This window comes from Perissodus microlepis, chromosome 11 (assembly GCF_051167445.1).
Source record: "Perissodus microlepis isolate ML-2025 ecotype Zambia chromosome 11, ASM5116744v1, whole genome shotgun sequence".
NCBI lineage: Eukaryota > Metazoa > Chordata > Actinopteri > Cichliformes > Cichlidae > Perissodus > Perissodus microlepis.
Genome location: NC_140471.1, coordinates 32,639,407 through 32,664,064, shown reverse-complemented (window position 1 = coordinate 32,664,064; position 24,658 = coordinate 32,639,407). Strand labels below are relative to the sequence as shown.

Genomic DNA, 24,658 nt, shown 5'->3' with positions numbered 1-24,658 from the left:
GTTTCAGCAAATCTGATTTACATGTATGGGAAAATTAAATGAAACTGAAATTGTGTAATTAACAGTTAAACCCTGACTAAGCTGCAAGCAAACCTAATGTGCATGACAGTGATTCCTTTCTGTTACTGAAGAATGGATTCTTTCCAAATGAACCTCCATCAATATCAATGGTGGAAAGTTCTTAATATTTCCCATTTAATCCTATTGTGTACTTACAATTGTCAACTAAACATAAAGGAGATATATTGTGATTTTTTACTCTCTATATTACTTTATGATAATAGATTAGCTTAGATAACACACACACACACCAGTTAAAAATATATACTAGTATACTAGCTAGTTTTCTGTCATACTTTTATTTTTGTTCAAATATATATTGCTGACAATAACTACTTATTTGCAATGCAGATCTTTATTTAGCTCTGAATTTTTGTACTTTTACTTCATCTGACTGCTTCTGCCATCACTGTTCATTTGAGTCAATCAATATCAAACCTGCACGTCTTGATGCATGTTCAATCATCCAGATAAGTAAATCTCCAAAAGTTGATTCTGTTCATCTGAACGTAGCATTTTCAGTGGGAGAAACGTTTCGTCACTCATCCAAGTGAATTCTTCAGTCTCAGCTGACTGCAGGTTTCCCCAATCTTATAAACAGTACATTGCATAATGACTGAAACCAGCCCAGTTAAGGATTTATACATCGGGGAAACCAAACAACCTCTGGCGAAGCGGATGGCACAACACAGAAGAGCTACCTCGTCAAGCCAGGACTCTGCAGTCTGTTTACACCTACAGGCCAGTGGACACTCTTTCAAGGATGAGGATGTACACATTCTGGACAGGGAGGAACGCTGGTTTGAGGGCGGAGTCAAGGAGGACATTTATATGAAAAGGGAAAAGACCATCTCTGAATCGAGGAGGGGGCCTAAGGGTACATCTTTCGCCATCTTACAATGCTGTGATTGCAGCCATTCCCCAACTCTCTGTGAATGGTACTCATGGCCATTGATCAGTGGGCTTTGATCAGTGGGTTTTGGTCAGTGGTTGTTGATCAATGGTCATGAGAATTTGCATAATTATGATTAAGGAACTGACCTCCCAGCCCATTGTTCCTTCACTGGGCTGGTTTCAGTCAATATGCAATTTACTGTTTATAAGACTGGGTAAACCTGCAGTCAGCTGAGACTGAGTCCCTTGGATGAGTGACGAAACGTTTCTCCCACTGAAAACGTCCAGATGAACAGAATCAACTTTTGGAGATCAAACCTGCACATTTTATGCATTAAATTCACCTTCAATATGAATAGCCCTCACAGCACATCAAAAGAATACACAATATTTATAGTAATATTAAAACATTACAGGCAGACATTTGCTGAATTAAATAATGTTTATTAATACAAACATTTTTAAAATAGTTTTATACAGACAACAATGAGTCAAAGTGCAAAAGAAAGCTTTTCTTCAGCTGTCAGTCATATTTTAGATCTTCTTTATCTTAAAAATGCTGATTGAGTGCATTTTATTACAGTGCAAAACATTTGACCTGGTTTTCTTTTCTTTCAAATCCAGTCAAAAATTGTTATATGTTGAATTAAGGTCAATGTGCTGCATCTTATCAGTTCTTAGAAAGCAAACAAGGTCACTGTGGCTTGCAGCCACTAGAAAAACACATACTGTGACATGCAGTGTCTGGGCCTGAGAGTATAAAGTGCTTCAAAAAAAGCATTTTAAACAAGTTTTAAATTTTGATTTTGAACTGAGCACAGAATAACTGTCAGTCTCAAACTTAATTACATCCGTATCTATCTATAGATATGTATATATATATTCATATATATATACATTAATATATCTTTGGAAATTCATACAGTCACATCACATTTATGGGAAAAAGAGACAACAATAATGCCTGAGAACAAAAGAATAGGTGACAACATGACTATGAGCACTGTGGTAAAATATCACCGTAATCATGTTTATGTGCAAACAAATTAATGTATGTATTTACCACTTTTATATTCTTTTTATGTTCAATGAGAATATGTTTTGTAATGAGGGTTGGGATAAATGTTCATTAGATTTCAAGCAGTGTTGAAGTATCATTGTGAACTCATTCTTCTCCAAATAAATTTAAAGTTTGAGTTTTTAGGGATGAGTGAAGATAACTGTTACTTTTTTTCTTGGTCATTTCTTTTCTTTCTGAGCCTAAAAGAAAAAAAGAAAAAAAAGAAAAATGAAAGAAATCTTTAGTTTGGAATAACAAAAGGAAAAGAGACTAACATACGGTAAAAGTTTCAGATAATGGGCCCATTATATATATATAATTAACCTCTGAACCAAATGCTCAGGCTTCAGATTGCCTTAAACACTCAGTTTGAAACAGTTTTTTTCTACTCCTTTCTACGTTTCTACTTCTGATGTAAAATAGACTGGATATCCCTAATATCCATACACAGTATCCATAATCACATACTGTGTATGCTACCGTTGTATAGAGTGTAATATCTTACTTCTTTTATATTTGTTTGTAATTTATTTGTATTTTTTGTATTTTCCTACTGATATCTGTACCTGAGCTGAGGTATTATCTTAATATGGTCTTCTCAGTCATTCAGCTGCAGTTATAAATACAGAAGCCCCACCCACCTGCGGTTCCAACTTTTTGCTTGAGAGGGGCAACCAATCAAAAGAAAACTTGTTCAAAGGAGGCAATGTTAATATAGCTAGTTTCAGACGATGGATAAACCGAGGGACTGCAACAAGGCCCAATATAAGACAAACAAAGAGTTATTTTTTTTAACTGTAAATCATGCAAAAATAAAGAGTTGAAAATCAGCATAATAGTTCATTTACATTTTGTAATCACAGAAACAAAGCAATTACTGCTATTGAAATGAAATTCATTAAAGGTTTGTAGGCGCTGAACAAGACAAGTCATGATAATAATGAATTGTCTTGAACTAGTTTTTAGAAAAGCTCAAGCACTAGATTTTGTGAGTCTAATGTTTCAGTTAAATACATCATTTCCAGTTTACCTGCTGTTTGTTGGTTCATAGTAGCTGTTCTCATTCAGCAGTTCCTCGATGATCGCCTGAAAACATTCGAACAAAACATCATGTCAGACGCCGCAGACAGAAGTTCAGTATCATGATGAAGTTGAAATTAAAACACTGTTCCAAAATGAGACCCATCTGTGGGAGAGTCGACACCTGCAGTTGTAAAGTAATACAGATCCATAAAATTGAATTTTAATGAAATAATAGTTGGCACTATGCCATCAGCAAACTATTTATTCTCTGAATAAATTTGTTGTTCACCAACCAGCCTACAGTGACACTATGCCTCTGCAGGAGGACCTACACGACATTTATACAAACAATAGTTTAATAGTTTTTCAATGCAGTTTTACATAGACTTATATGAGAAATATGACTTTTATTTTTAGCTAGCAAAAATTGTTCCTATTAGAAAGATTCCTGAGTTTCTCACCACCAACCTGCATCTGGTGATATGTAACTCCATCTCTGAGATTCACATCAACTGTCAACACAAAGAAGAGACAAAGTTTTTTTTGGGTTTTTTTTTTACATCAGAATTAACTTGCAATTCTACTTCTGCATAAGATGCTCTGCTTGTCTTTTACTGGAAATTTATGGTGAAGTTGGGCATTGATGGCACTACCTGTGCTGTCAGCGGTATGGATGTCTCCCGTGAAGTGGTGGATCCAAGGCCACCAATCTGAACTGATTGAACCAAATGCCATCAGCTCTGGAGACGCCTGGAGGAGCTGATAGCCAAGAAGAGTAGAGACAAACACCGTTAAGTTCTGCCTGATTTTATGAAGTGATTCTTACAAGACATTTGTAAGGTACACCAGCACAGAGCAAGACTTCCTGTAAACTAGAAAGTCTTGGAACAAAGTACTGGAACAAAGTAGACTCAACTGTATGCAATAAAAAAAGATTTTTAAGAAATATTTCATTTTGATTGTGCAGAGAGCTCCTCAGTTTCTGACTCTTGAGTTATTTTGCACGGTGATTTCAGTGATTTCACAAAGCTTTTAAGGTTGGTGTTAATGCCCTCTTTTATGAGATATGTTTAAACGTCTCTGAAATTAGTTTAAAAAATGTCCAGTCCAAAAATGTCTCACATCATCAGATCATTAAAGAAAGAAGCTTTACAGTAGAAGTTGTGCCAAGCTAATAAAAATGTTCTGTACTCAGGCTATGCTTTAATCTTCCTTGTAATTGAGAGATGCTTACTATTTAATATCATCTATGAATGAACTGAGAGCAGATTTATCACGAGACATTGTTTATCAGGTAACCTAGCCATTGCTGGTCTCATGTTTTTATTTTTCATTAATCATGGCAGCAGAGGAGACACAGACAGGTGAGCTCTGATCTCATAATGAAAATATTTTGCCATTGGTTCAGAAGCTGAACTAAAATTCATGCAGGAACATGTTTTTGATGGTAGACTTAAACATCACTCTGTTATCAAACTCCTTCCCTGTGGTTTATCATATCATGAAAGTGAAAGGACAGAGCTACAGGACCTCAGGTGTGGCTTTAAAATAGCTGACAGCAGCTCCTATGGTGGGTATATTAAATGTGTTCTGGCGGCCTAGCACACATGGAATGAAGTCATTAACTGCATCCATCGAGGAGCACAGGGTGCACTGCAGAGTGAAACAATGCTGGCTTTGTGTGATGTTCTGATTTTGATTTTTTTTTTTTTTTACATCAAGATGGTGAAACTGCAAAATGAAAGCATTCCTTCACAGAGCTGTGTTTAAGAAGCTTTTACTGCAGTAGTTACAGTAAATGTAGCCCAGACATGTTCTGTTGTATCTGTTGTAATCTTCTTGTTTGATATTTGTCTTATGCTTCTGAGTATTTTCCTTTCTCACATCTTTCGCCTGTTCTGTGTGAGTTTCCTTCATGTTTCTACATCCTTCCGGTTTTATTTTTTTTTACAGTGCTTTGGAGAAGTATTTCCCTCCTCTCTGAATTCATGAATTCATAAAATCAAGAAATGAATCAAGAATTATTTAAATAGAACCTGACAACAATCTCAAAAAATAGCACATCATGCCACAATCTAAATAAACTTAAGAACAGATGAGAAACACAGTTATAGACATTTATTAATCTAAAGAGGCTCACAAAGCTACTTCAAGGCTTTGGGACTCCAGTAAACCACAGTGTAAACTATTCTCCCCAAATGGAGAAAACTGGTGAACCTTCCCAGCCAACCTACAAAAATTACTCCAACGGTGTATCGATATCTCATTCAGGAAGTCACAGAAGAATCCAGAACAACATCTAAAGAGATTCAGGCCTCATTTGCCTCAGTGAAGGTCGGAGTTCATGATTCAACAATAAAAATCAGACTAGACAAAAATGACATCCACGGAGAGTCCAAGGAGTAAAACCACAGTGACTAGAAATAACTCAAAGGCTTGTCTAACATTTTTGAAAAATCATATTGATGATTTTGGGGAAATTTTTGTTTAACCAAGAAGTCTAACTTCTTGGAAGGTTTGATTCCCGTTAAATCTGGTGTAAAACGAACAGCATTTCATTTAAAGACCAATATACCAGCATCAGAATTATGATGCTTAAATGCTCTACAACGCGTTTTAATTAAAACAATTCTACCAAGAAGATTCCTCCATGGCGATGTGAAAGACTCACAGTCAGTTATACCAAACTCTTGACTGCAGTTTTTGTTGCCAATAGTGGCACAAGCAGTTATTAGGCTCAGGGGCCATTTCACTTTCACACAGGGCCAGGTGGGTTTGGATAACTTTTGTTCCCTTAATAAATGGAATCATCATTTATATTTACTCAGGCTGTCTTTGTCTACTATTAAAATTTGTTTTATGAGTTAAAGCAGGCAGCATGGTGGCATGGTGGTTAGCACTGTTGCCGCACAGCAAGAAGGTAATGAGTTCAATGCCTCTCAGTGCGTGTGAGTGGTTGTCTGTCTCTGTGTGTTAGCCCTGTAACAGACTGGTGACCTGTCCAGGGTGTACCCTGCCTCTTGTTGCCCTACGACAGTTGGGATAGGCTCCATCAACCCTGAAAAGGATGAGTGGATGGGTGGAGTTAAATCATGTAATATGTGTGACAAATACAGACAAACAATCAAAGAAACCAGGAAGGGAGCAAACATAATTTCTTTTTTTTTCTTTTCTCTACTGAGTTCAAATCAAGCTTATTATCCCTCTCCCTGGTTAGTGTGCAGGCTCAGCTCCTGGAAGATGACCTTCAGGAAGGTGATGCACCAAAAACCTCCTAGTGATTTCTGGAGTTGCTGGCAGATTTCTACATTTACCTGTAGATTTTCATGTTTGTCATATTTGCCTGTAGTTTTTCATACTCACTAACAACTACCCGAGTAGCAGTACCACTGGGGAAGGGATTGCCTTGGAACCTCAACCTACATGTTTCAAAAGGTGAAACATTTCCTTTGAAGGTGAATGTTCTCAACTTCTGTTTTGCATCATACAGACAACTCTCTCATACAGACAACTCTCTCACTTCCATTCAAACTATTAGCAATAGGCGACTGACCAAAGCAATCACAAGGAGGTTTTTGCCAACCAGTTGGGGAATACAGATTTTTCCCTAGCGACATGTGGTTGCCAGAGGGTTATTAACTGGTCTCTAGGCCTGCGAAACCAGGGCCTTATTCATTTGATCTAACATTGTCACCAAGATCACACCACATGTTCAAAACGACAGCAAAGTTAGCATCACATGTTTTGTGGTCACATGTCTGGAAAACAGTTTCACAGTTATGAAAACAAGATATCTGTTACAAAGCCATTATTGTGCCACATTATGTTTCACAATGACTCATTGTTTTGCTATTTGTTATTAATGCAGCATGCCCCTCTCCCTCATAGGGCTGTGTTTTGCCTTTTCCCTAAAAACTCAGGCTGTGCATCAGGCTGTGGTCTGCTTACGATGCTTCGCTTTATTTTGAACTAGCTTTCAATCTGAAGCCTGCAGTTTTTCTTTAGTCCAATAAATATCTGATGTTTCCAAAGTTAGTGAATTGTGCTTATTCACATTCTGATCACAGAAATGTCAAAATGATCATGATTATGACTGCTGAGACAACTGAGCAGTCCTACATTATGAAGGAAAATTACAAAGTACAATCACGGAATACAAATTCTGTCTGACCATATTTTCCAAGTTCCCTGCATTTTAACTTCAAGTGCAGTTCTGAATTGTGAGTTGACAGTTCAAACCTTGCTGAGCTCCACTTTCAGGTTGTACGGATCGCTGCCAAATTGGAAGAGAGACTTTTTAAATCTTTCAACAAGGCGCCGTTTAATGTGATGGTGTGGAGCTGGTGGAAGCTGGAAATTAAATAAATGCAGGTTATTACCAACAAATACAAATCTAACCACTGCTGACAAAATATTCCTCATGGGTTGATCTCAGCTGGACCAAATAGTCCAACTGAAAGAGTGTTTCTGTGACTGCATCTATAATTTTTGACTCATGAGATTCAGCAAACATTTCTTTATGCCTTTACTTGAGTGATGAAGATGATTTTGTGCAGCTGCACCAGAAGCCTCTGAATTGGATCATCAATCTGGCGAAGCTTCTTCTGGGAGACGCAGATTCCTGCTGACACTGAGGTTAGAGCAAAACCAACAAACTGACTGATGAGTGGTAAAGAAAGCCATGTAGGCTCATTTTAAAAGGTTTCTGTAGTCTGAGAGGTCGAGCAGTGCCATAAAGTCAAAAAATTACCCGGTCTTGGTTTCACCTTTGCCGCTGCAAAATCCCCACTGGGAAAAACAGCAAATCACAAAAGTGATTCAGTTTGCTTGTGTTTACCAACAAACATTTACACGTTCTTCAAGTTCAAAGGATGAGCTCAAGACTGCTACCACATACATTAAGCCCAGAGCTTACATAAATCATACAGCTGGAAATGTGTTCAATGTGTTAAACTTACCTGACTAAAATATGATCAGGGGTAGCACAGGCAGCTGACTTTGAGCCTTTGATTAAAGCTAAATAGTAAAACAAATGGGGTTTGGGGTATAATTAGTGAGCAAAATCCACGACAACCAACATAAAAATCTAAAGCAGTGAGAAGAAATGAGAAAATAAATGTTTATAAATGAAAAAAGGCTTTGAATCCCTAAATGGCACCACAACAACTAACAGTAGTGAGGCATCATCAGGTAAAGTAAACATGCCTGTGAATATTTGGATGAATGACAACCAGAGAAAAACACAAAAAAAGTCTCTTTGAAGTAAGTAATAAAAATGTGATCATGTGCATTATCACAGCTTTGACACCACTAACCGTAGTGCTTCCCTGTAGAGTTGGTGGTAGTGTCTGTGCCTTGGGATGTTTCAATATCTTCATCAGGGCCGTCATCTAAGCACACACGCACAACATGTTAGCATTGTGTCTTCATACCTTTCACAGTCTGAGCAGTATAAAGATACCCAGATACCCTGAGCGAGTCTCTGCTCTCTGCTGTGGTTTGAGCTGCAGGCTGTAGAGGAGCATGAAGGTGCATATTCAGTCTTCATCATGGGTGTTTCCTGTAAAATATGAAGCATCATTTAAAATCTCTGCAGGCTAATAATATATTTATTTATCAGCACTACAGCACAGTACAGACGTTCATGAGTCTGTATTTAACATTTGTAAAGTGAAGAGTCTTTTTCTGATTTCAAAGATCTGAATTCACCTGTGACATGTTTGAGTAAGAGCAGGTCACCCTAATTTTATCTCTTTCTAGGAAAAACTTCTGTGCTCGTTTCCTGTCTCGCTCTGCTTTTCTTTCCAGTGAATTCTGGGAAGTGTAGAGTCCATCCATCAGCTTCATCATGAGGTCAGAGATCCTGGAACTCACAGCTATAATGTCCGGTCTCAGATCTGGATCTGGATTTAGACACCTGACAGGACATCACATCACAAAGTAAAGTGCTGAATAAATTTATTAAATAATTGATTGTTCTGTTATTTCTTATTTTATTTCTTATTTTTCCACATGGATAATACATGTAAACACTAATACATTTAAATAAATTGCAACTGTTACAGTGCTGGACTTCCTACCAGGGCTAATCCTGAGACCTCGTCCTTAGTGAATGCTTTTAAGTTAAACATGCATCAGTTAAGAAAATCTAGTAGAAACAATAGAGGAACCAGAAAGCCAAAAATTGAGATGCTGTGTAAAATCTAAAGAAAATCCTCAAACACGGATTCCAGAAGCCAATGACTGAATCAATGAAGCCAGATTGATTGAGTGATCTTCTGTATACAGTCTATGCTCACCATTTGATCATGTCGATGACTCTCTCTGAAAAAGTACCTTCTTCAATTGGCTCATAATCGGCCTCCACAATCTGCCAGCAGAGAATTAGAGTGATCAGTGACTGACAGTAGAAAGTAAATATATGAAGTTAGGCATAAAATGTGAGTGTCTCCATGCTACCTTGCTGGCCAGTGACAGCATGTTACTGCTGTAGAATGGAGGCTGTAAAGTGGCCATCTGGTAGAGGATGCAACCTAAAGCCCAGATGTCAGCTTTCTCTCCATACGGCTCGTTTTTCACTATCTCTGGACTAAAAACACATCACCACACTGAAAATCTTGAGTCAGACCAAGTGAGACCATTCATGCAATAAATGTCTGAATGAAGCCACAAAATCTGACGTTGATCACAGAAGATTAGAAGGACCCCACAATTTGACAAGGAAAAAGAAAGTGTATGTGAATCGGACAGCATTATAGGAATATAATCACACAGCAATGGATTCTAAACTCTAAAACTCAAATTTAGGCCTCGATTTTTTACCTGAAGCCAAATTGAGGCTTATTTCTAATGACAACCATCGTATTTAAAACCTCTAATTGGAGGAGAGTTCCCACAGTTGTTTATGTGAGCAGATTTTTGTTCCCTCAGCTCGATTAACACAAAAAAAGTGTACACAGCCAGGAATAACATAATAACTTTCCAGCTGTTTCTTTAATAGGCTGTAATAAAAGACAAAAACAGCTGAACGTTTGGGCTTAACTTCCTTACCAGGAGTAAAGGATGGTGCCAACCACTGATGTGAGCTTGCTGTTCTCCTCCTTCTGCTTAGCTAGGCCAAAGTCAGCTTCAGGTAGAGGAAAGACAAGAGTTAAACTTTTCATATGATGAGATGTTCTGTGGGGAAACCTAACTGCACACTCACTGATGGTGACTTTATCTTTCTCCCCTAGCATGATGTTGTTTGGCGTCAGGTCGCGATGGACTATCCTCTTCTCCTTATGCAGGTACCTCAATGCCAGAGACATCTGAAGGAACATGGAGAAATTATGTTCATTTCAATGCTAGAAGTGCTTTAGGAGAGAGTAAGAGTTGTGGCTCATCCATGTGTGTCTCATTTGCCGAGTGAAAATTATTGCCATTCATTTTGGCTATTATCAAAAACAATCAAAAACCAGTTTGGCAGCCAGGGTTTCTGTTCCTTTGAGTTTTGAACGAATATGTGAGTTTGGATTTTTGCTTTGGTGTTTAAAGTTATGATTTTTATGTTTTGCAGGGTTGTTTTTATTTTACGCTCTAGTATTTTGTTGTACCTAGGCTCTAGTTGCTGTTTCTTGCATGTTAGTCCCCTTGGGTGTTTCTTTTCATCCTTCTGTGTTCCCTAGGAGTTAGTTCATCTATGTTGAGATTTTTTTTTCTTTATTCATGTTTTCCCCTTTCAGTAATGGTCCATTATTCACTTCCTGTTTAATCCCATGTCCTCTTCTGTCTTCACTGGAGTTTTACTTCATCCCTTGTGACTGTGTTGATTGTGTATGGCTGAGTCTAATTTTCATTAGCTCTCAGTTTCTAGGTTTCAGTTTAATTGTGTTTTCTATTAAGTTTGTTCTTAACCACAAAAAGGTAATGGTAAATGGCAAATGGCCTGTGTATAGCACTTTACTCTGTGGACCCTGTGGGAAGTGTCAAATTAGTCAGGCGGTAGACAATCAAACTTCATGCAGTACAAGCAGTTTACAAAGCACTTACTAGCATTTGTTACCTGTATGAATATATTCCAAAGTCTGTCTTCGGTGAACTGCTGCTGTTTTTCCTTCAGAGAGTTAAAATGTTCAGCCAGTGGTACTCCCTCAATCAGTTCCATCACAATGTACAGCTTGTCACCTAAAATGGACATTATGATAAGTGTGTTTGGCCTTTTGCTGTTTTTTTCTTCTTTAAAGGGGACTTATTATATGCTCTTCCTTAATTTCCTTCAGATTCTTGCCATTATACCTGTGGATGTTCATGTTAAACATGACTACAGTTACAGATAATGAACCCAGTAAGTAAGTAATCCCTGTGAGTTTTTGGCTCACAGGGATTACAGGGATTATGAATCAGGAAAATATCCTTTAGCAGAGCCTGAGAATAACAATATGGACCTCAAGACAATCAAATAGACTCCCTGTAATTTTCAGTTTCAGAGTTCATTCTGCTCACCTTCCAGAAAAGTCCTGTAATATTTAACAATGTTCGGGTGTGTCATCTAGAGATAAATAAGCAACACATTAACTTCCAACATGTAATCATACTGTCCAAATACAGTTCACTTGTGATTTGTATTGAGCCAAGTGCCTGTTCTTTGATGATTGTGAGCTCTGAGATGATTTTCTCCACATTACTGTCTCTGGACTTCTTGTCTTTGCCAAATGCAGGGTTGTGTAGATTCACCTCCTTCAACGCTAGGATGTTCTGGCCGCTCTGTTTTTGGACCTGTCATCAAACCAATAAATTTGAAGTAAATTTAAAAAGAAAAGATGCAAAACGTCAAAATTAACTCCAAATTTGGTCACTCTTGATTATGTTTCCTGTTACTGATGTTTACCTTAAAGACACTTCCAAAGGCCCCGGTGCCCAGATGGTCCAATACAGCGTAGCCACTGATCACTCTGAGAGGAGGTTGGTTCTGGTCCACTGTCTCAATGCCTCCTCTCAGATTGTCCAGTTCCTCTTTCTGCATTGAAAACACAAAAACTTTGTTTGTTTGTCAGTTTACCTCATTTATTTTACCCCACAGCAGTCAATGTTTTTCCTTTTTTCCCCAACCCCAAAACAGCTGAATAAACAAATAAACTCATTTAGAAGCTATTTCTTACAGTGTAGAGTGAAACTTTGGTTTGCAAGCCCTCATAGGCAGCGAGGTCCCGCACATAATGTCCAACATCAATAAACAGCTCAAAGAGGTCTGTGGGAAAGAGTCTGTAATGGATAAAAGATCACAAAACGGCAGTTGAAAGCAATAATGAGACTTCTTTCCCTGGCAGTGTTCCAACAGTAGCTCATTTTAAAACAATTCATCCACTTCATGAACTTAATGTTAGACAGTTTCTGTTATATTTTAAAACTTTTTAATGCCGTTTCATCACCTCTTAAACAGATGTCTATTTCTTTCCACACTAAAGAGAAATCGGAGCGCCCGGAATGCATAGCACTGCCAGTACACAAACAGATATGTTATTTCCTATAATTAGAACATTTAGATTATTATGCAATTTGTTACATATAATAGCATATACCTGTAAAGAAGTGATTGTTTGTCCAGAGTCACATGGTATAATCAACTTTGCAATTATATAGATGCCATTTTCCTAAGAAAAGAAGGTCAAATGTAACTAATGCAAAAACATATACATGTGTTTTTATTTTTATTTATTATAGCTCATGCTTTTACATATTTCTCTCTGTTAATAGGATCAAGAGCAAAAGCACTCTCATTTGATTAATATGTGCTCTTCCACTAAGAACCCTTCTTTACCTGAACAATGTGGTGAGCAGATGTGTCATCTAGACTCATCTCAGTCAGAGCTGTACAGCAGGCTGAAAGGGGGATTAAAGGGATAGAATTTAATTTAAGAACTCATATACACAATCACAGAGTCCTAAATAGTCTGGATTACAGCTGTAAATATTTATATGACTCTCTAAAAAAACCAAAAGGCCAGAAGGAAACACTGTGTTTGAAATGTAAATCTTAAGCTTTCCTTATTGATACTTCTCGGGGCATGCATGTTTGGAGTGAGCAAGAACGAGTTCTGCTTTATGTTAGAGTCATCAGACGTTTGAAAACAGGAAATTTACAACCACTTCCTGTGCAATTACAGACAGGGTTAGTCAACTCTCTGCAGTCGTCATTGTCTCATGTCAGGAAAAAACTGTTTACATTTTCAGTTACTGATAAGACTGGGGTAGCATTTTCTTTTTGTGCAGTAGGGACAAGAAAATGCTTTATCATAAACTCTCTGAGACAGAGGTGGAGTAAATGTCCGCTTCTGTCCCTACGCAGACCTAGGGACAGGGATCATTGGAACGTATCGTAACTATATGTAAATTCCTAACCATCACAAAGGTACAAATATGTTCCCAAGCAGTAAAAGTTTCATATTTCCACCGTTTCTTCCAGATTTTAAGATGTATTATTAGTAGATAACCTGTGTTAAGCCTAATGCAAAAAGAAATTAGGTAACATATTACTCTTAAGTTTTTACCCCAAGCGTGTTCTTGGGTTGAACTTTCCCACAGGCTTTGTACTCCATGTGACTGATTTTATAATAGAAGTCTTAAACTTATAAAACCTGTTTTTCTCCAGTTTCCACTAATGAGTACTTTATAAGTTTATAAATTAATATCATTAAAAATATATAATACTAATAGTCCCTGGAGAGTACTCACACAGAAAAGCTGGTGGGTATGTTGGTGGATTCAAACCCAGGACTTCCTTACTGTGGTACTAACCACTGCTCCACCATGCCACTGAGCGACACAATACCCAGAAATAAATTGTGTGATATGCAGCGTATACCCTGACCTGACTGGAGCGCGATCGTGTTGTCCACCACCTCCTGAGGGCTGAGCTCCTCCCTCATGTGCTCTCTCTGGATGCGACCGGCTGCGTTGGCACTGGAGAGCGCCTCAATGGACGAGCGGTCGGTGATGTACTGCCTGTTACTGTGTGAATGATTTTGTGCCTTATTTTTTGGCACTGTGACTGTTTTAAGCCTGAGAACAAAGCTGTTTAATGCTGTTCAGTCAGCTAAAGTTACAACCTCCATTATTAGCTATGAAATATTGGATGAGATTATGTTGCAGACAAATGGAAAGCATTTTTTTCTAACCAGCAAAGATGTGAAAGGATAGAAAAAGGATAGAAAAATATATGAGGTAATAAACTCCAGACAGATTCATCAGCAATATATGCTGATAGACTATAAATGTTCAAACTGAGATCTAACTGTTGTAATCTAAACTTTAAATACATTGTACTCGCTCATTTTCACGAACCTGTGGAGCAGCCGGAGGAGCTGCTGCACGCCACCCCAGCTTCTGATCTCCACCCTGATGTCAGGGTCCTCGCAGAGCTGGACCAGCACCCAGGTGACACTCCATAGCAGTTTCAGGTGCTTGCCATGCAACAGGCTCAGCAGTACTGGCAGACCGTCCAGCTCCCTCACCTGAGCCCTCACGAGCTGAACCGGGCAGAGCAGCCTCAACAGCTCTGCACTCATTCTGGATGAAGTTTAACCCCAATATTATTTATGTTAAGTGAATATAACTTGATACTTGCGGAGATAATATACACTTTATTATTCTTTACAGCTCTATTTTATGTGTCTATCTATATTTCCGACCAGATTTTATGACTGTATATCAGCACTAATGGGTGAAAAAACCTTTTCCATAAATTAGAATAACAACTTAGTAGTGCTTTCTTACCTCTTTGACAGGAGGTCGTATTCCTGAAGTATTACAAGGAGGCTCTCCACTATCAGTAGCTTCCCAATCTCCTCTTTAAATTCTATGCTACAGAGAAGAAAATCTTGTAACAGATGAAATCGTCCTTGTATGTATAGTCTTCGGTGCAACATTTACTTACCTCTCAGCCAAAGTGGTGAGTGCTAGCAGGGCTCCCAGTAGCACACTGCTATCAGTTGTCGAGAGGAGTTTTGCCATAGTCTACCACAGTCAGAGTTGGTATTCATACACAAGGAAATAGAAATGAAGAGATGGCAAAGTGTCATCAGTCCTCATTAGTACTTTCCCAAATGACAAAGCATTGGGCAAAAAAATTACGAAAAACCACACTGGTCAATCTATGCTTCTTCCCTCACCTACAGCCCTGGTCTGTGGGTAGTGACTAAAAAAATTGGATCACAGATACAAGCAATAGGAATTAGCTTCCGGTGAAGGATGTCTGGACTCCAGAGATATATTTAAGAGCTCAGCCATTCAGGAGGGACTCAGAATGCAGCCTCTACTCCTCCACATTGAAAGGAACCAGTTGAGGTGGTTCATGTATCTGACCAGGTTGCCTACTGGACGCCTCTTAGGTCAGGTCTTTTCTGCATGTCTGACTGGGAGGAAACTCCGGGGTACACCCAGGATATACTGGAGAGATTGTGATGCTTGGCGGGCTAGGGAATGCATTGGTGTGCACAATTGGTGTCAGAAGAGACTACTGCACCCCATGACCCAGACTCAGATAAAGGGCAGAAAAACACTGGATGGATGGAAATACAAAACCTTACTCTTTAGGTATTTGAATAATGGCCAGGACAAAGCCCTGGAATGCAAAGTTTAAGTAGGAAAAAGGAAATATTAAAGGAAGCAGAATTTTTGCCTCAGTATAGTTCTTGATGGGATAACCAGTTTTAAACCAAAACTGTGATGTGAAGGTGTTCTCTGAAAGACTGAAGAATGAATTTTATCTGAATAGAAAAAGCTTCTTTGAGTTTTCTAAAAGTTTGCTTTGCAAAACAAACATGATGGGGAAATTCTACTATTAACTGTGAGAACATTACTCTAAGCCAAGGTCTTATGAACAGATGAATGTTATGATGGACAATGTTTTTTAAATAATGTTATCAAATGTAAAGCAAAAAGAAAATAGTAACAGTAAAATTAATAGTAAAATAACTATATATATATATTGAACTATATATATAATAATTGTGAAATTATTGTCAGCAGGAAAAAACTGAACTCATTATTGTCACTGTTAGTGTATTTTTCCATGGTTTAAACACAAATCATTTCCTCTTATGTTACAGAGTTAAACTCATCTAGAAGCACCTATTAGCTTGAAATGCCTCAAGGCACTCACTTTAACATCACTTTCAAACCATTATCCAAATTAACTGTAATTACAATGATCTCTGGGGTATAAAGACTGTGTTCATAGAAAATGCTAGTCTATTTTTTTTAAATGCGTAAAAAATGAATTGATTTCCCTCTAAATAAAATTTTAAAAAGATTTTATACTTTTGTCACCACTGCCTGCAGATTTCCATCCAGAATTCTTTGAGTGTCTTATGCTGACTCTCTCTGGTTTAACCCAGACATGCCAAAACAGTGACAACAAACAGCACACAGTCACAGATAACCTCGTCACAACTTATCACTTACCCTGTGAGCGCCACTCTCGATGACCCAGACTCTTTGATCCTGAGTGGCAGATAATTTCTGAAAGATGTCTGGAATACAGTCAGTTAATCCGCCATTGATAAGGACAATACAACTTATATTATCAGCGTTTCTCTGTGAGTCTGCCTTCAGATTACTCACAGGTCATTGTGACCAGCTTCTGCGTGGCAAACGCCTGCTCCCCACACGACATATAGAGAGCAGTGACAGACTCCATATACTGAGAGACAAAGGAGAGAAGGGTTCAGGGTGGCATCATATCACTGTGGGCAAAAGAAACATTGTTTTTTTTTCTTCTTTTTTTACATTAGGCATTTACCCTGGCAAGTAAACTGATGCCTTGGAGTTCATGGAGGATTTTCTAAATCAAACCAAATAAAATCAGCATTTGTTGTTTTTATTTTGCAGAAATGTTTTTTCAAGCATAAAAAATTAAAGTTTGTTGTTTTGTTTTTTAAACTTGGACCTGATAGTGGGGATCTCTGATCAATAATCGCAGGCAGATGAGAACTCTAAGGACTGACTCAGGAGGTGCATGCTCAATCCATTCACTGTTGAAAGAGTAAATATTATCACAGAAGTTATCCCCATCTATTACAGCAGAAGAAATGTTTAAGTACTTCAAACATATTTCACCTGCACAGTCGGTTCTTGATCAAAGACACAAGGATGTCAGAGAACAGTTCATGCAACGGGTGGCTGCTGAAGCATCTTTGGTCTCTGTATGTTATGCTGGTAAATGACAGGAAAATTATGTACAATTAACTTTAAAGAACTACATATTGCATTTAATCCCTTAAAGAAATATTTCACTGTATAATTAATGTACAAACACCAACATCAGAAAAGTTTGAAAGCATTTTAGTCACATTTAGGATTTGAATTTAACCTCAATACAGTTTTTGTTTTCCCTGAAGTATAGAGAGGACTTAAAGCTGTCCAGAAACATTTCCTCTTTGAAAAGATCTGAATGTGGATATTACTTTTCTTAATTTAGCAAGCCACCCTTACATTTCCTTGCTCATTTAATATGTAAACTTAAGCTAACTGAAGACCTTTGGCTTTAGGTTGTTGAATCTAAAAACAAATTTGAAGGTACTTAATTTACATTGTGTGGTGTGGTTCTTCAAAAAGGAAAGGTTATTAGATAGCTAGATAGCAACACTATTTAAACTGAATGCAATGCTACAGGAAGGGTAGTGCAATTATTTAGCTGGAGCTTGCCTGGAGAAATCAATATCCAGTCATGTTCCAAGTCAAGTTTATTACCCAATGAACCAGACTTAACATAAACAAGAAATCACGTAGAAAAAGCAGAAAGAGACAATATACACTGCTCAAAAATTAAAGGAACATTTGAAAACATACCAGATATCAATGGAAAAAATATTATGCTGGATATCTATACAGGTAGGGACTGGGTCCTGTGTTTGGAATGAAAGGATGCAATCGTTTTTAATGGGAATTAAAATTATTAACCTCCAGAGGGCTGAATTCAAAGATACTCTGAAAATTAAAGTGGAAAAAAATAATAGGGCCAATTAGTCTATTTCGACAAAATTTCATTGTAGGACTTAAAATGGTGCTTAGTAGCACCCACATGTCTGTATGCATGAACAAGTATATTGGAGCGTGCTTCTAATGAGATGATGAATTGTGTCCTTGAGGATCTCCTCCTACATCTATACCAGGCTGTCACCGAGCTCTTGGACAGTCTGAGGAACAACCTGGTGGTGTTGGATGAACATAATATCCCAAAGATGTTCTTTTGGATTTAGATCAGACAAGTGTCAGTGGTATCAATTCCTTTATCTGCCATTACCCACCGCACCAGTGAAGGGTCTGAAAATGAGTCCAAGGGTTTCATCCTAATACCTAATGGTAGTCAGAGTGCTGTCGCCTAGCTTGTAGAGGTCTGTGTGTCCCATGTCAAGAATTGGCAGTTTGTCTTGTAGTCGGAAGGTTGCCGGTTCGAGCCCCAGCTCGGACAGTCTCGGTCGTTATGTCATTGGGCAAGACACTTCACGTACTGCCTACTGGTGATGGCCAGAGGGGCCGATGGTGCGATATGGCAGCCTCGCTTCTGTCAGTCTGCCCCAGGGCAGCTGTGGCTACAACTGTAGCTTGCTTCCACCAGTATGTGAATGAATAGTGGAATTGTAAAGCGCTTTGAGGGTCTCGAAAAGCACTATATAAATGCAACCCATTAATATTACATAGATATGCCTCCCTGGACGATCACCACCACCAAACAGGTCATGCTGAATGATGTTACAGGCAACATAATTTGCTCCACAACCTTTTCCTGTTTGTCAAATGTGCTCAGGGTGAATCTGCTGTGATCTGTAGTACACCAGTCATGCACCTGCCAATTCTGATATTCTATGGCAAATACCAGTTGGGCTCCACAGTGCTGGGAGTGAACACAGGGTCCACTAAAGGACATTGGGCCGTCAGGCCACCCACATTAAATCTGTTTCTGATTCTTTGGTCAGAGACTTTCACATCAGTTGCCTGCTGAAAGTCATTTTGTAGCTCTGGCAGTGTTCATCTTGTTTCTCCTTGCACAAATGAGCAGACAGCAGTCCTGCTGATGGGCTAAGGATAAGTGACCTTCTCTGGCCCTGTCCAGCTCTTCTAAAGTAACTGCCTGTCTCCTGGAATCTCCATGCACATGAGATTGTACTGGTGGACAAAGCACACCTTCTGGCAATGGCATGTAGCGGGGATCTCTGATCAATAATCCTGAAGGAGTTGGAACACCTGTGCAGCCTCTGTCACCTTATGCTACCAGTAGTGACACTAGCCAAATGCAAACGAGTGAAAAAAACAGCAAGAAAAGATGAGGAGGGAAAAAATGTCAGCGGGATCCACCTGTGAAACCATTCCTATTTTGGGATTGTCTTATTGTTACTCCTCTAGGACACCGGTTGTTAATTTCATCAACGAAGCAGTACCAAAGCAGCTGAAACTGATTAACAACTGCCATTTTAACTGATCAGATCAGATCAATATCCCAGAAGTTTAGCTGACTAAATGCTATACTTTGATCATTTTTTGAGCAGTGCAGATCACTGTCTTACAGAAAAACAGCTCTACCAGTATATCCACAGCTGAGATTAGTAGCACATGTTACTGAATCTTAGACAAAGTCAACCTACGATTCTTTCATTTTCAGAGTCAACATAATAAAGGTCAACTGGGCCTCTAATGTATTAATTTTATGCATCTTACTTGTATTAGTATTAGAAAAGACTTGGACTCATAACTGTGTGCTTTGAGATTTTAGTTAATATTATTTCAGAGATTATGCGGTCCTTAGGAAATGTAACCTGAATTTGTCCAGTTCTGAGGCCTCGTTGCTGATGTCACTCTCAGGCCTGTGTCTACTTGTGTTTTTTTGAGGAGGGATGGATCTGCTGGTTCCACTGCTGCATCCTTTACTGTGACTCAACACTGCCACCTGCAAACACAAGGAGTCTCACACCACAATAATACACACAGATAGGTAGCAATGTGAGCTGGTTTGTGGGGTCTGTTATTAAAATGTCTAGACATTCAGCCTTGGTGTGGTGTCATGTGTTGTTGTTGCTGTCCACCTCTTGTCTGGGACTGTTTTTGGCAAGCAGGGACTGGAGCCTCCTTAGATCACGAAATGCCCTATAAAACATGCTTATCAGGTGATTTGTGTTTTTCATATCACGGAGATTAATTCTGAACTGGGTCAAGAACAATTAAATAACTGTAAGGAGAAGATAACCAAGCATACTTGCTGTGTGTTCCTATGGATTTCGGGGTCAGTTTTTCTTCTTGTTTCAGTTTTTTATCAGACATTTTCAGCGTTCCCCTCTGCTTCCATTAGGAACCTGCGAAGCATTTTGGCACATATTCACATTTAGTCAGACATAAGAAACTCAGTGGCAACAGTGCTACCTCACACTGGCCAAAAACGACAGGTCCGCTGATAGCAGGCGAACAAAAAAGTGGCGTTTATAGTCGCTTACCTTTCCCCCAGCAGCAGAAAGCTGATTCGGCCTATAGAAATTTGGCCTCATTAAATATCCTGAGTTAGTTTTATTCGAGCAACAGCAACTATACGAGCAAATAGTATTAGTCTATGTTGCTATGGTTACAACCGACGCGCATCCAGTTCACTCGCCGTATTTTGTGCTACGCTGTCGGAATACTTGGCACGCGTATATATATATATATAAATAATTTATATTTTAAAGGAAATTTAAATAACCTAAAATCTTTCTCATTACTTCTCAACACAGTCCAGAACAAACGAATAAATTAATACATATTATAAGACCCAGAATTTCCTTATGTTTCCTAGCAATGGGAATTCTGTCATAAACATTAAGTTAAACAGCCTATAATTAAAAAAAATGAATAATGGTAATAATTATACAGGTCAATATAAAAATGCATTGCATGCAAACATTACTGTTTGAAAGAGTTACTTTTAAATAAAAAGTGGACTTTGCATGTTTCTCTCCAGGTACTCCTCCAATAATATAAAAACATACATGGAGTTTAAAATACTGGTGACTCTAAACTGGTCTTAGGTGTGAACGTGAGCATGAATGGTTCTCTGTTTTTCTGTGGACACCCTGGAAACCTGTCCAGAGTGTACCCTGTGACAGCCATAACAAAGTGAAATATCTCAAACTCAACAAATTGACATAAAACAGAATTTAAATACAATAAATAACACAGCAAACCTCGACACACACAGTGTTCAAAGTTGTGACAGTACAGTTTTGAAGTAAAATATTAACATGAGAGAAGAGATGATTAACTGCTAGACAGATGTGTTGCATTGCTAAGAGTTATTGCATAAGGTATGAATGATTTCCTGTATTTGTCCTTGTGGCAACGTTCTCAGATTGCAGGCCTATTTATGGTTCCTCTAGTTTCCAGAAGTACAAATGGAGGTAGAGCTTTTATCCACCAGGCTCCTCTTGTGGAGACACAAATCTGGGAATTTTTCATTGATGGTCCTACAATTCCACACAGTAAAACCATACTGACTTAACTGTTGCACTGCTAAGACCTTTTAAGATTTCACAATTTACAAGGGTGACATTGTGAGACACTGTCATTACTGTGGTATAAAAATCAAATTTGCAATTTTATTTGAATGTGGTTTTCCCCACTTCTGTAAGTATAAATGGGAGCTTTTTATGGTCTTTTTGTGTTCCTCCATTATTTCAATACATGATAAAACTGTTAGCTGTTATTTAGGCTGTGGTTCTGTCTGATAGTCATCTTTGAGCTTCAGTAAGACTCCGTCCAACAACACAACTCAACACTGGAGTGAGGACACCTAAGTCTGTCTACAGCAAGTCTAGTAACTCTGGAGTCACTTTGAATGCCTCAAATGACTTATTTGGGCAGTTGTGAAGCATTATCTAAATGAACTATAATTTCAGTGTTCACTGGTACATGCTAATTACTTACGGTAAATAGAATCACCGGTTAAATCTGATAAAGAGCTCTTGAAAAGTTTGCAGACTTTGAACTAAATAAGGCCTTAAAAAACATAAAATTTGTACTTATATCACCATCTTTGCTGCTGCAGAAGAGAGAATACATTCCAGTTCAAGATTCTTTCAATGCTGTGTTTCTCTTATAATTTCCACAATCCCCAAAGACCAGTATTCAAATGCATTTGCACCATATTGGTGTATTATGTCTGTGACAGTGGCAAGTCCTCCTTCACTCACTAGTTCACTCAACAAATAGGAATTATGAGTAAATACAGTTGCTGAATATTTTGTGGTAAACGTTGTTCATTGTGATCTTACTCAGCAGATGCACAGTCTAGCCTCTGGCTGCAAAAGGGGGGTGGTGGAAGATGCCAGTAGTATAAACAAATTAAGCTGAACCACTGCCTTTTGATTTTAGATGTGTTGTTGCAGAGTTTGCAAGGTAATCTTAAGATGTTTGTTTATCCTTGTTTTCAATCATCCTGTTAACTCTCTGTGCACCACATCAGCCCCATACTTTGTATTGTGACTATAGGCTACTGTGTCCCTATCAAATTAAAAAAAGAAATCAATAAAATTGAGTGGTTGATAAATTAAAATAGGCTAGAAATATCAACACATGCACAGTTAAGCACAGCAGGTTACTGCTGATCTCAGAAAGACAAAAAAGTAAAAGTATTTTATGTATGTCTAGCAGTGATGCTAGTTTTTTAAAGGTGAGAATAATATATGGAGACCAACACAAAATGAGTTTCCCCAGTATATGTTTCCTTGACACAATCAAGAACCTTTCCGCCATAAAACGGGGCAGAAAATATTTAACTGCTGCATAAAAAACACACAAAATGCAGGAAATGAAGTGCGCAAAAAAATCATGGGGGAGGATCTCCAGAGCCACTAATTGTAATGTATCCTTTCCGTTTCTCGAGTAAAACCTATTACCACGACTTTGTAACTAAACTGAGAAGGATGGGAAACTGATTTTACGTGCTCGAAAAGAAGATTGTGACTAAAGAAACAAAGAAAGAATGAGTTTTGTTTCGCTTTAACGGCTGTGGTTTATTCTCGCGAGATCACACCAGCACTCAAAGAAAACGAATTGTCATCGCGAGACTGCAGTGGTCCTCCCCTTTGTGATTCACGTACACGTTTACGTCTCATTTTTGGCATAGTTTCGTGGAGTGTGGGAGGCGCTGCGTGCCTCTTTGTGCGTAACTCAAGCAAAAGCAGTGAGGGGAATGTCGGCTTGTGAATGATCGGTGTTTGAGACAGCAGGGAGCGTCAACGTTATGGGTGAGAACGCTACAGGCAGCTAATGTCACGAATTTTTCAGAAAACATTGTTTTAAACTGTAACCGTGATGATTTCAGTTAACGGAATTCACTATTTAACATTTTGGCTTTCGCTTGGTTTAGCTTGTGTAGTTGTCTGAGCAACCAACGCCCAGTCGCCCGCCTCCAGTAGGATTGTAGCTAGCTAGTTGTTAGCCTCGGTTCGCGAGCAGGCTGCATAACCTAACGGGAGTGTCATTTCCTGTCTTAAGCTCTTCGACAAAGTCTCCCATTAAACGTTTCTGTGTGTTTTATGTGCTAACACCTTAACCTCCGGTCACTGTTTTTACAAAGCTTGTCTACAAATGTTAGTACTTTGTCTAATGAGCTAAGTTGGTGTCGTATTTCGGATTTAAACAGCTCACGTTAATGCTAAGTTGCATGCTTTCAACCTCAAGAAGCGTTGAGCTGTTGTGGTTTTCGGTTTAGCATTTTTTCTAAACGTGTGAAAGAATTAAGTAGCACTATGCAGAAAAGAGTGTGTGTCGTTGTCGCAGTCGCAAAGCCATAATTTTTAAAGCTCTTTTTAGCCAGGAATGGGTGCTGCATTAGTGCGTGATCAATAATTTGATCAAACTCCCATGATTGGAGTATCTGGGTTAGGCAGTCAAAGCCAACTCTGGGGGATGTGGCAAGTTAGGAGGGGGAGGAAGGCAATGCTGCCATCTAATCTGGATTAAAGTGGATCTAGTACCTCAGAGTTCATGTTTTGACTTTTAAGTTCATTAGCTTCAGACCGTGGCCTCTAAGTCAGAATGCTGTACCTGCTCCCCCACCCCCGTGTCGCTGTGTCAAACTGAAACACCAGATTTGGTGTTCTACGGAGCAGAGCTTTCTAAAATCTGCACAAGCAAACTTTAGCTTTCACCTGCCACCACTTCCTTTAGCAGCCCTATCACGAAATACCGGAAAGGAAACACACGGTTGTAGTTTTAAAATGTCGGTTCTCATATTTTCATACTTTAAAAAATTACCTGTTTGGTAATGCCTGTCTGCAAAACCTAATTTACAGTATTTCCAAAACTAAGGCAGTATGATACGGCTGAAATTAAATTGCATTTCTGGTAGGCAAATCAACACATTATGTCTTGGTATCACACAAAAGACACGTGGGCTGCTGTTGGTGGGCAGGAGATGCTTTGGTGTAAGAAGCAGAAATACTCTTATAGCCACAGGCGAAAAGAAAAATCTGCAGCAGTTGGTGAAGCTTGCTTTATGGTGCTACTGACATTACAGGAGCAAAAACTGGCTTGTATTGCTTAGATCATGAATTATTTTGCCTGCAGGCCTCACAACTAAAGAAGCTGATTCTGGAGCCAGGATAGTTGGTTTGTCAG

The 24,658-nt window shown here is 38.6% G+C and overlaps 1 protein-coding gene across 3 annotated transcripts; it reads right to left on the bottom strand.

Annotated features, from left to right (window-relative positions):
- Positions 1 to 1,433: 1,433 nt before the first annotated feature.
- nek10 (NIMA-related kinase 10) lies at positions 1,434 to 20,644 on the bottom strand. Of its 3 annotated transcripts, XM_084944380.1 has the most exons (36): positions 20,500 to 20,643; positions 20,265 to 20,361; positions 20,095 to 20,155; positions 19,828 to 19,958; positions 17,132 to 17,227; positions 16,962 to 17,046; positions 16,815 to 16,856; positions 16,637 to 16,715; positions 16,478 to 16,545; positions 14,949 to 15,028; positions 14,789 to 14,875; positions 14,357 to 14,581; positions 13,884 to 14,023; positions 12,834 to 12,895; positions 12,595 to 12,666; positions 12,445 to 12,509; positions 12,175 to 12,277; positions 11,904 to 12,032; positions 11,654 to 11,791; positions 11,519 to 11,564; positions 11,079 to 11,200; positions 10,242 to 10,344; positions 10,088 to 10,163; positions 9,497 to 9,626; positions 9,337 to 9,407; positions 8,747 to 8,954; positions 8,507 to 8,597; positions 8,353 to 8,427; positions 7,996 to 8,053; positions 7,788 to 7,825; positions 7,567 to 7,667; positions 7,277 to 7,387; positions 3,691 to 3,796; positions 3,506 to 3,549; positions 3,045 to 3,100; positions 1,434 to 2,214 (listed from the first exon to the last, which is right to left on the bottom strand). In XM_084944380.1, the coding sequence occupies exons 2-36, from the start codon at positions 20,327 to 20,329 to the stop codon at positions 2,178 to 2,180; spliced, it is 3,201 nt and encodes a 1,066-aa protein (XP_084800506.1). In that variant the 5' UTR covers positions 20,330 to 20,361; positions 20,500 to 20,643; the 3' UTR covers positions 1,434 to 2,177. The 3 variants fall into 3 exon arrangements, with proteins under 3 accessions (XP_084800506.1, XP_084800508.1, XP_084800507.1); XM_084944381.1 differs by lacking the exons at positions 1,434 to 2,214; positions 3,045 to 3,100; positions 3,506 to 3,549 and having other exon boundaries at positions 3,703 to 6,095; positions 20,500 to 20,644; XM_084944382.1 differs by lacking the exons at positions 16,815 to 16,856; positions 16,962 to 17,046; positions 17,132 to 17,227; ... (2 more) ...; positions 20,265 to 20,361; positions 20,500 to 20,643 and having other exon boundaries at positions 16,478 to 16,534; positions 16,637 to 16,799.
- Between the last annotated feature and the right edge of the window lie 4,014 nt (positions 20,645 to 24,658).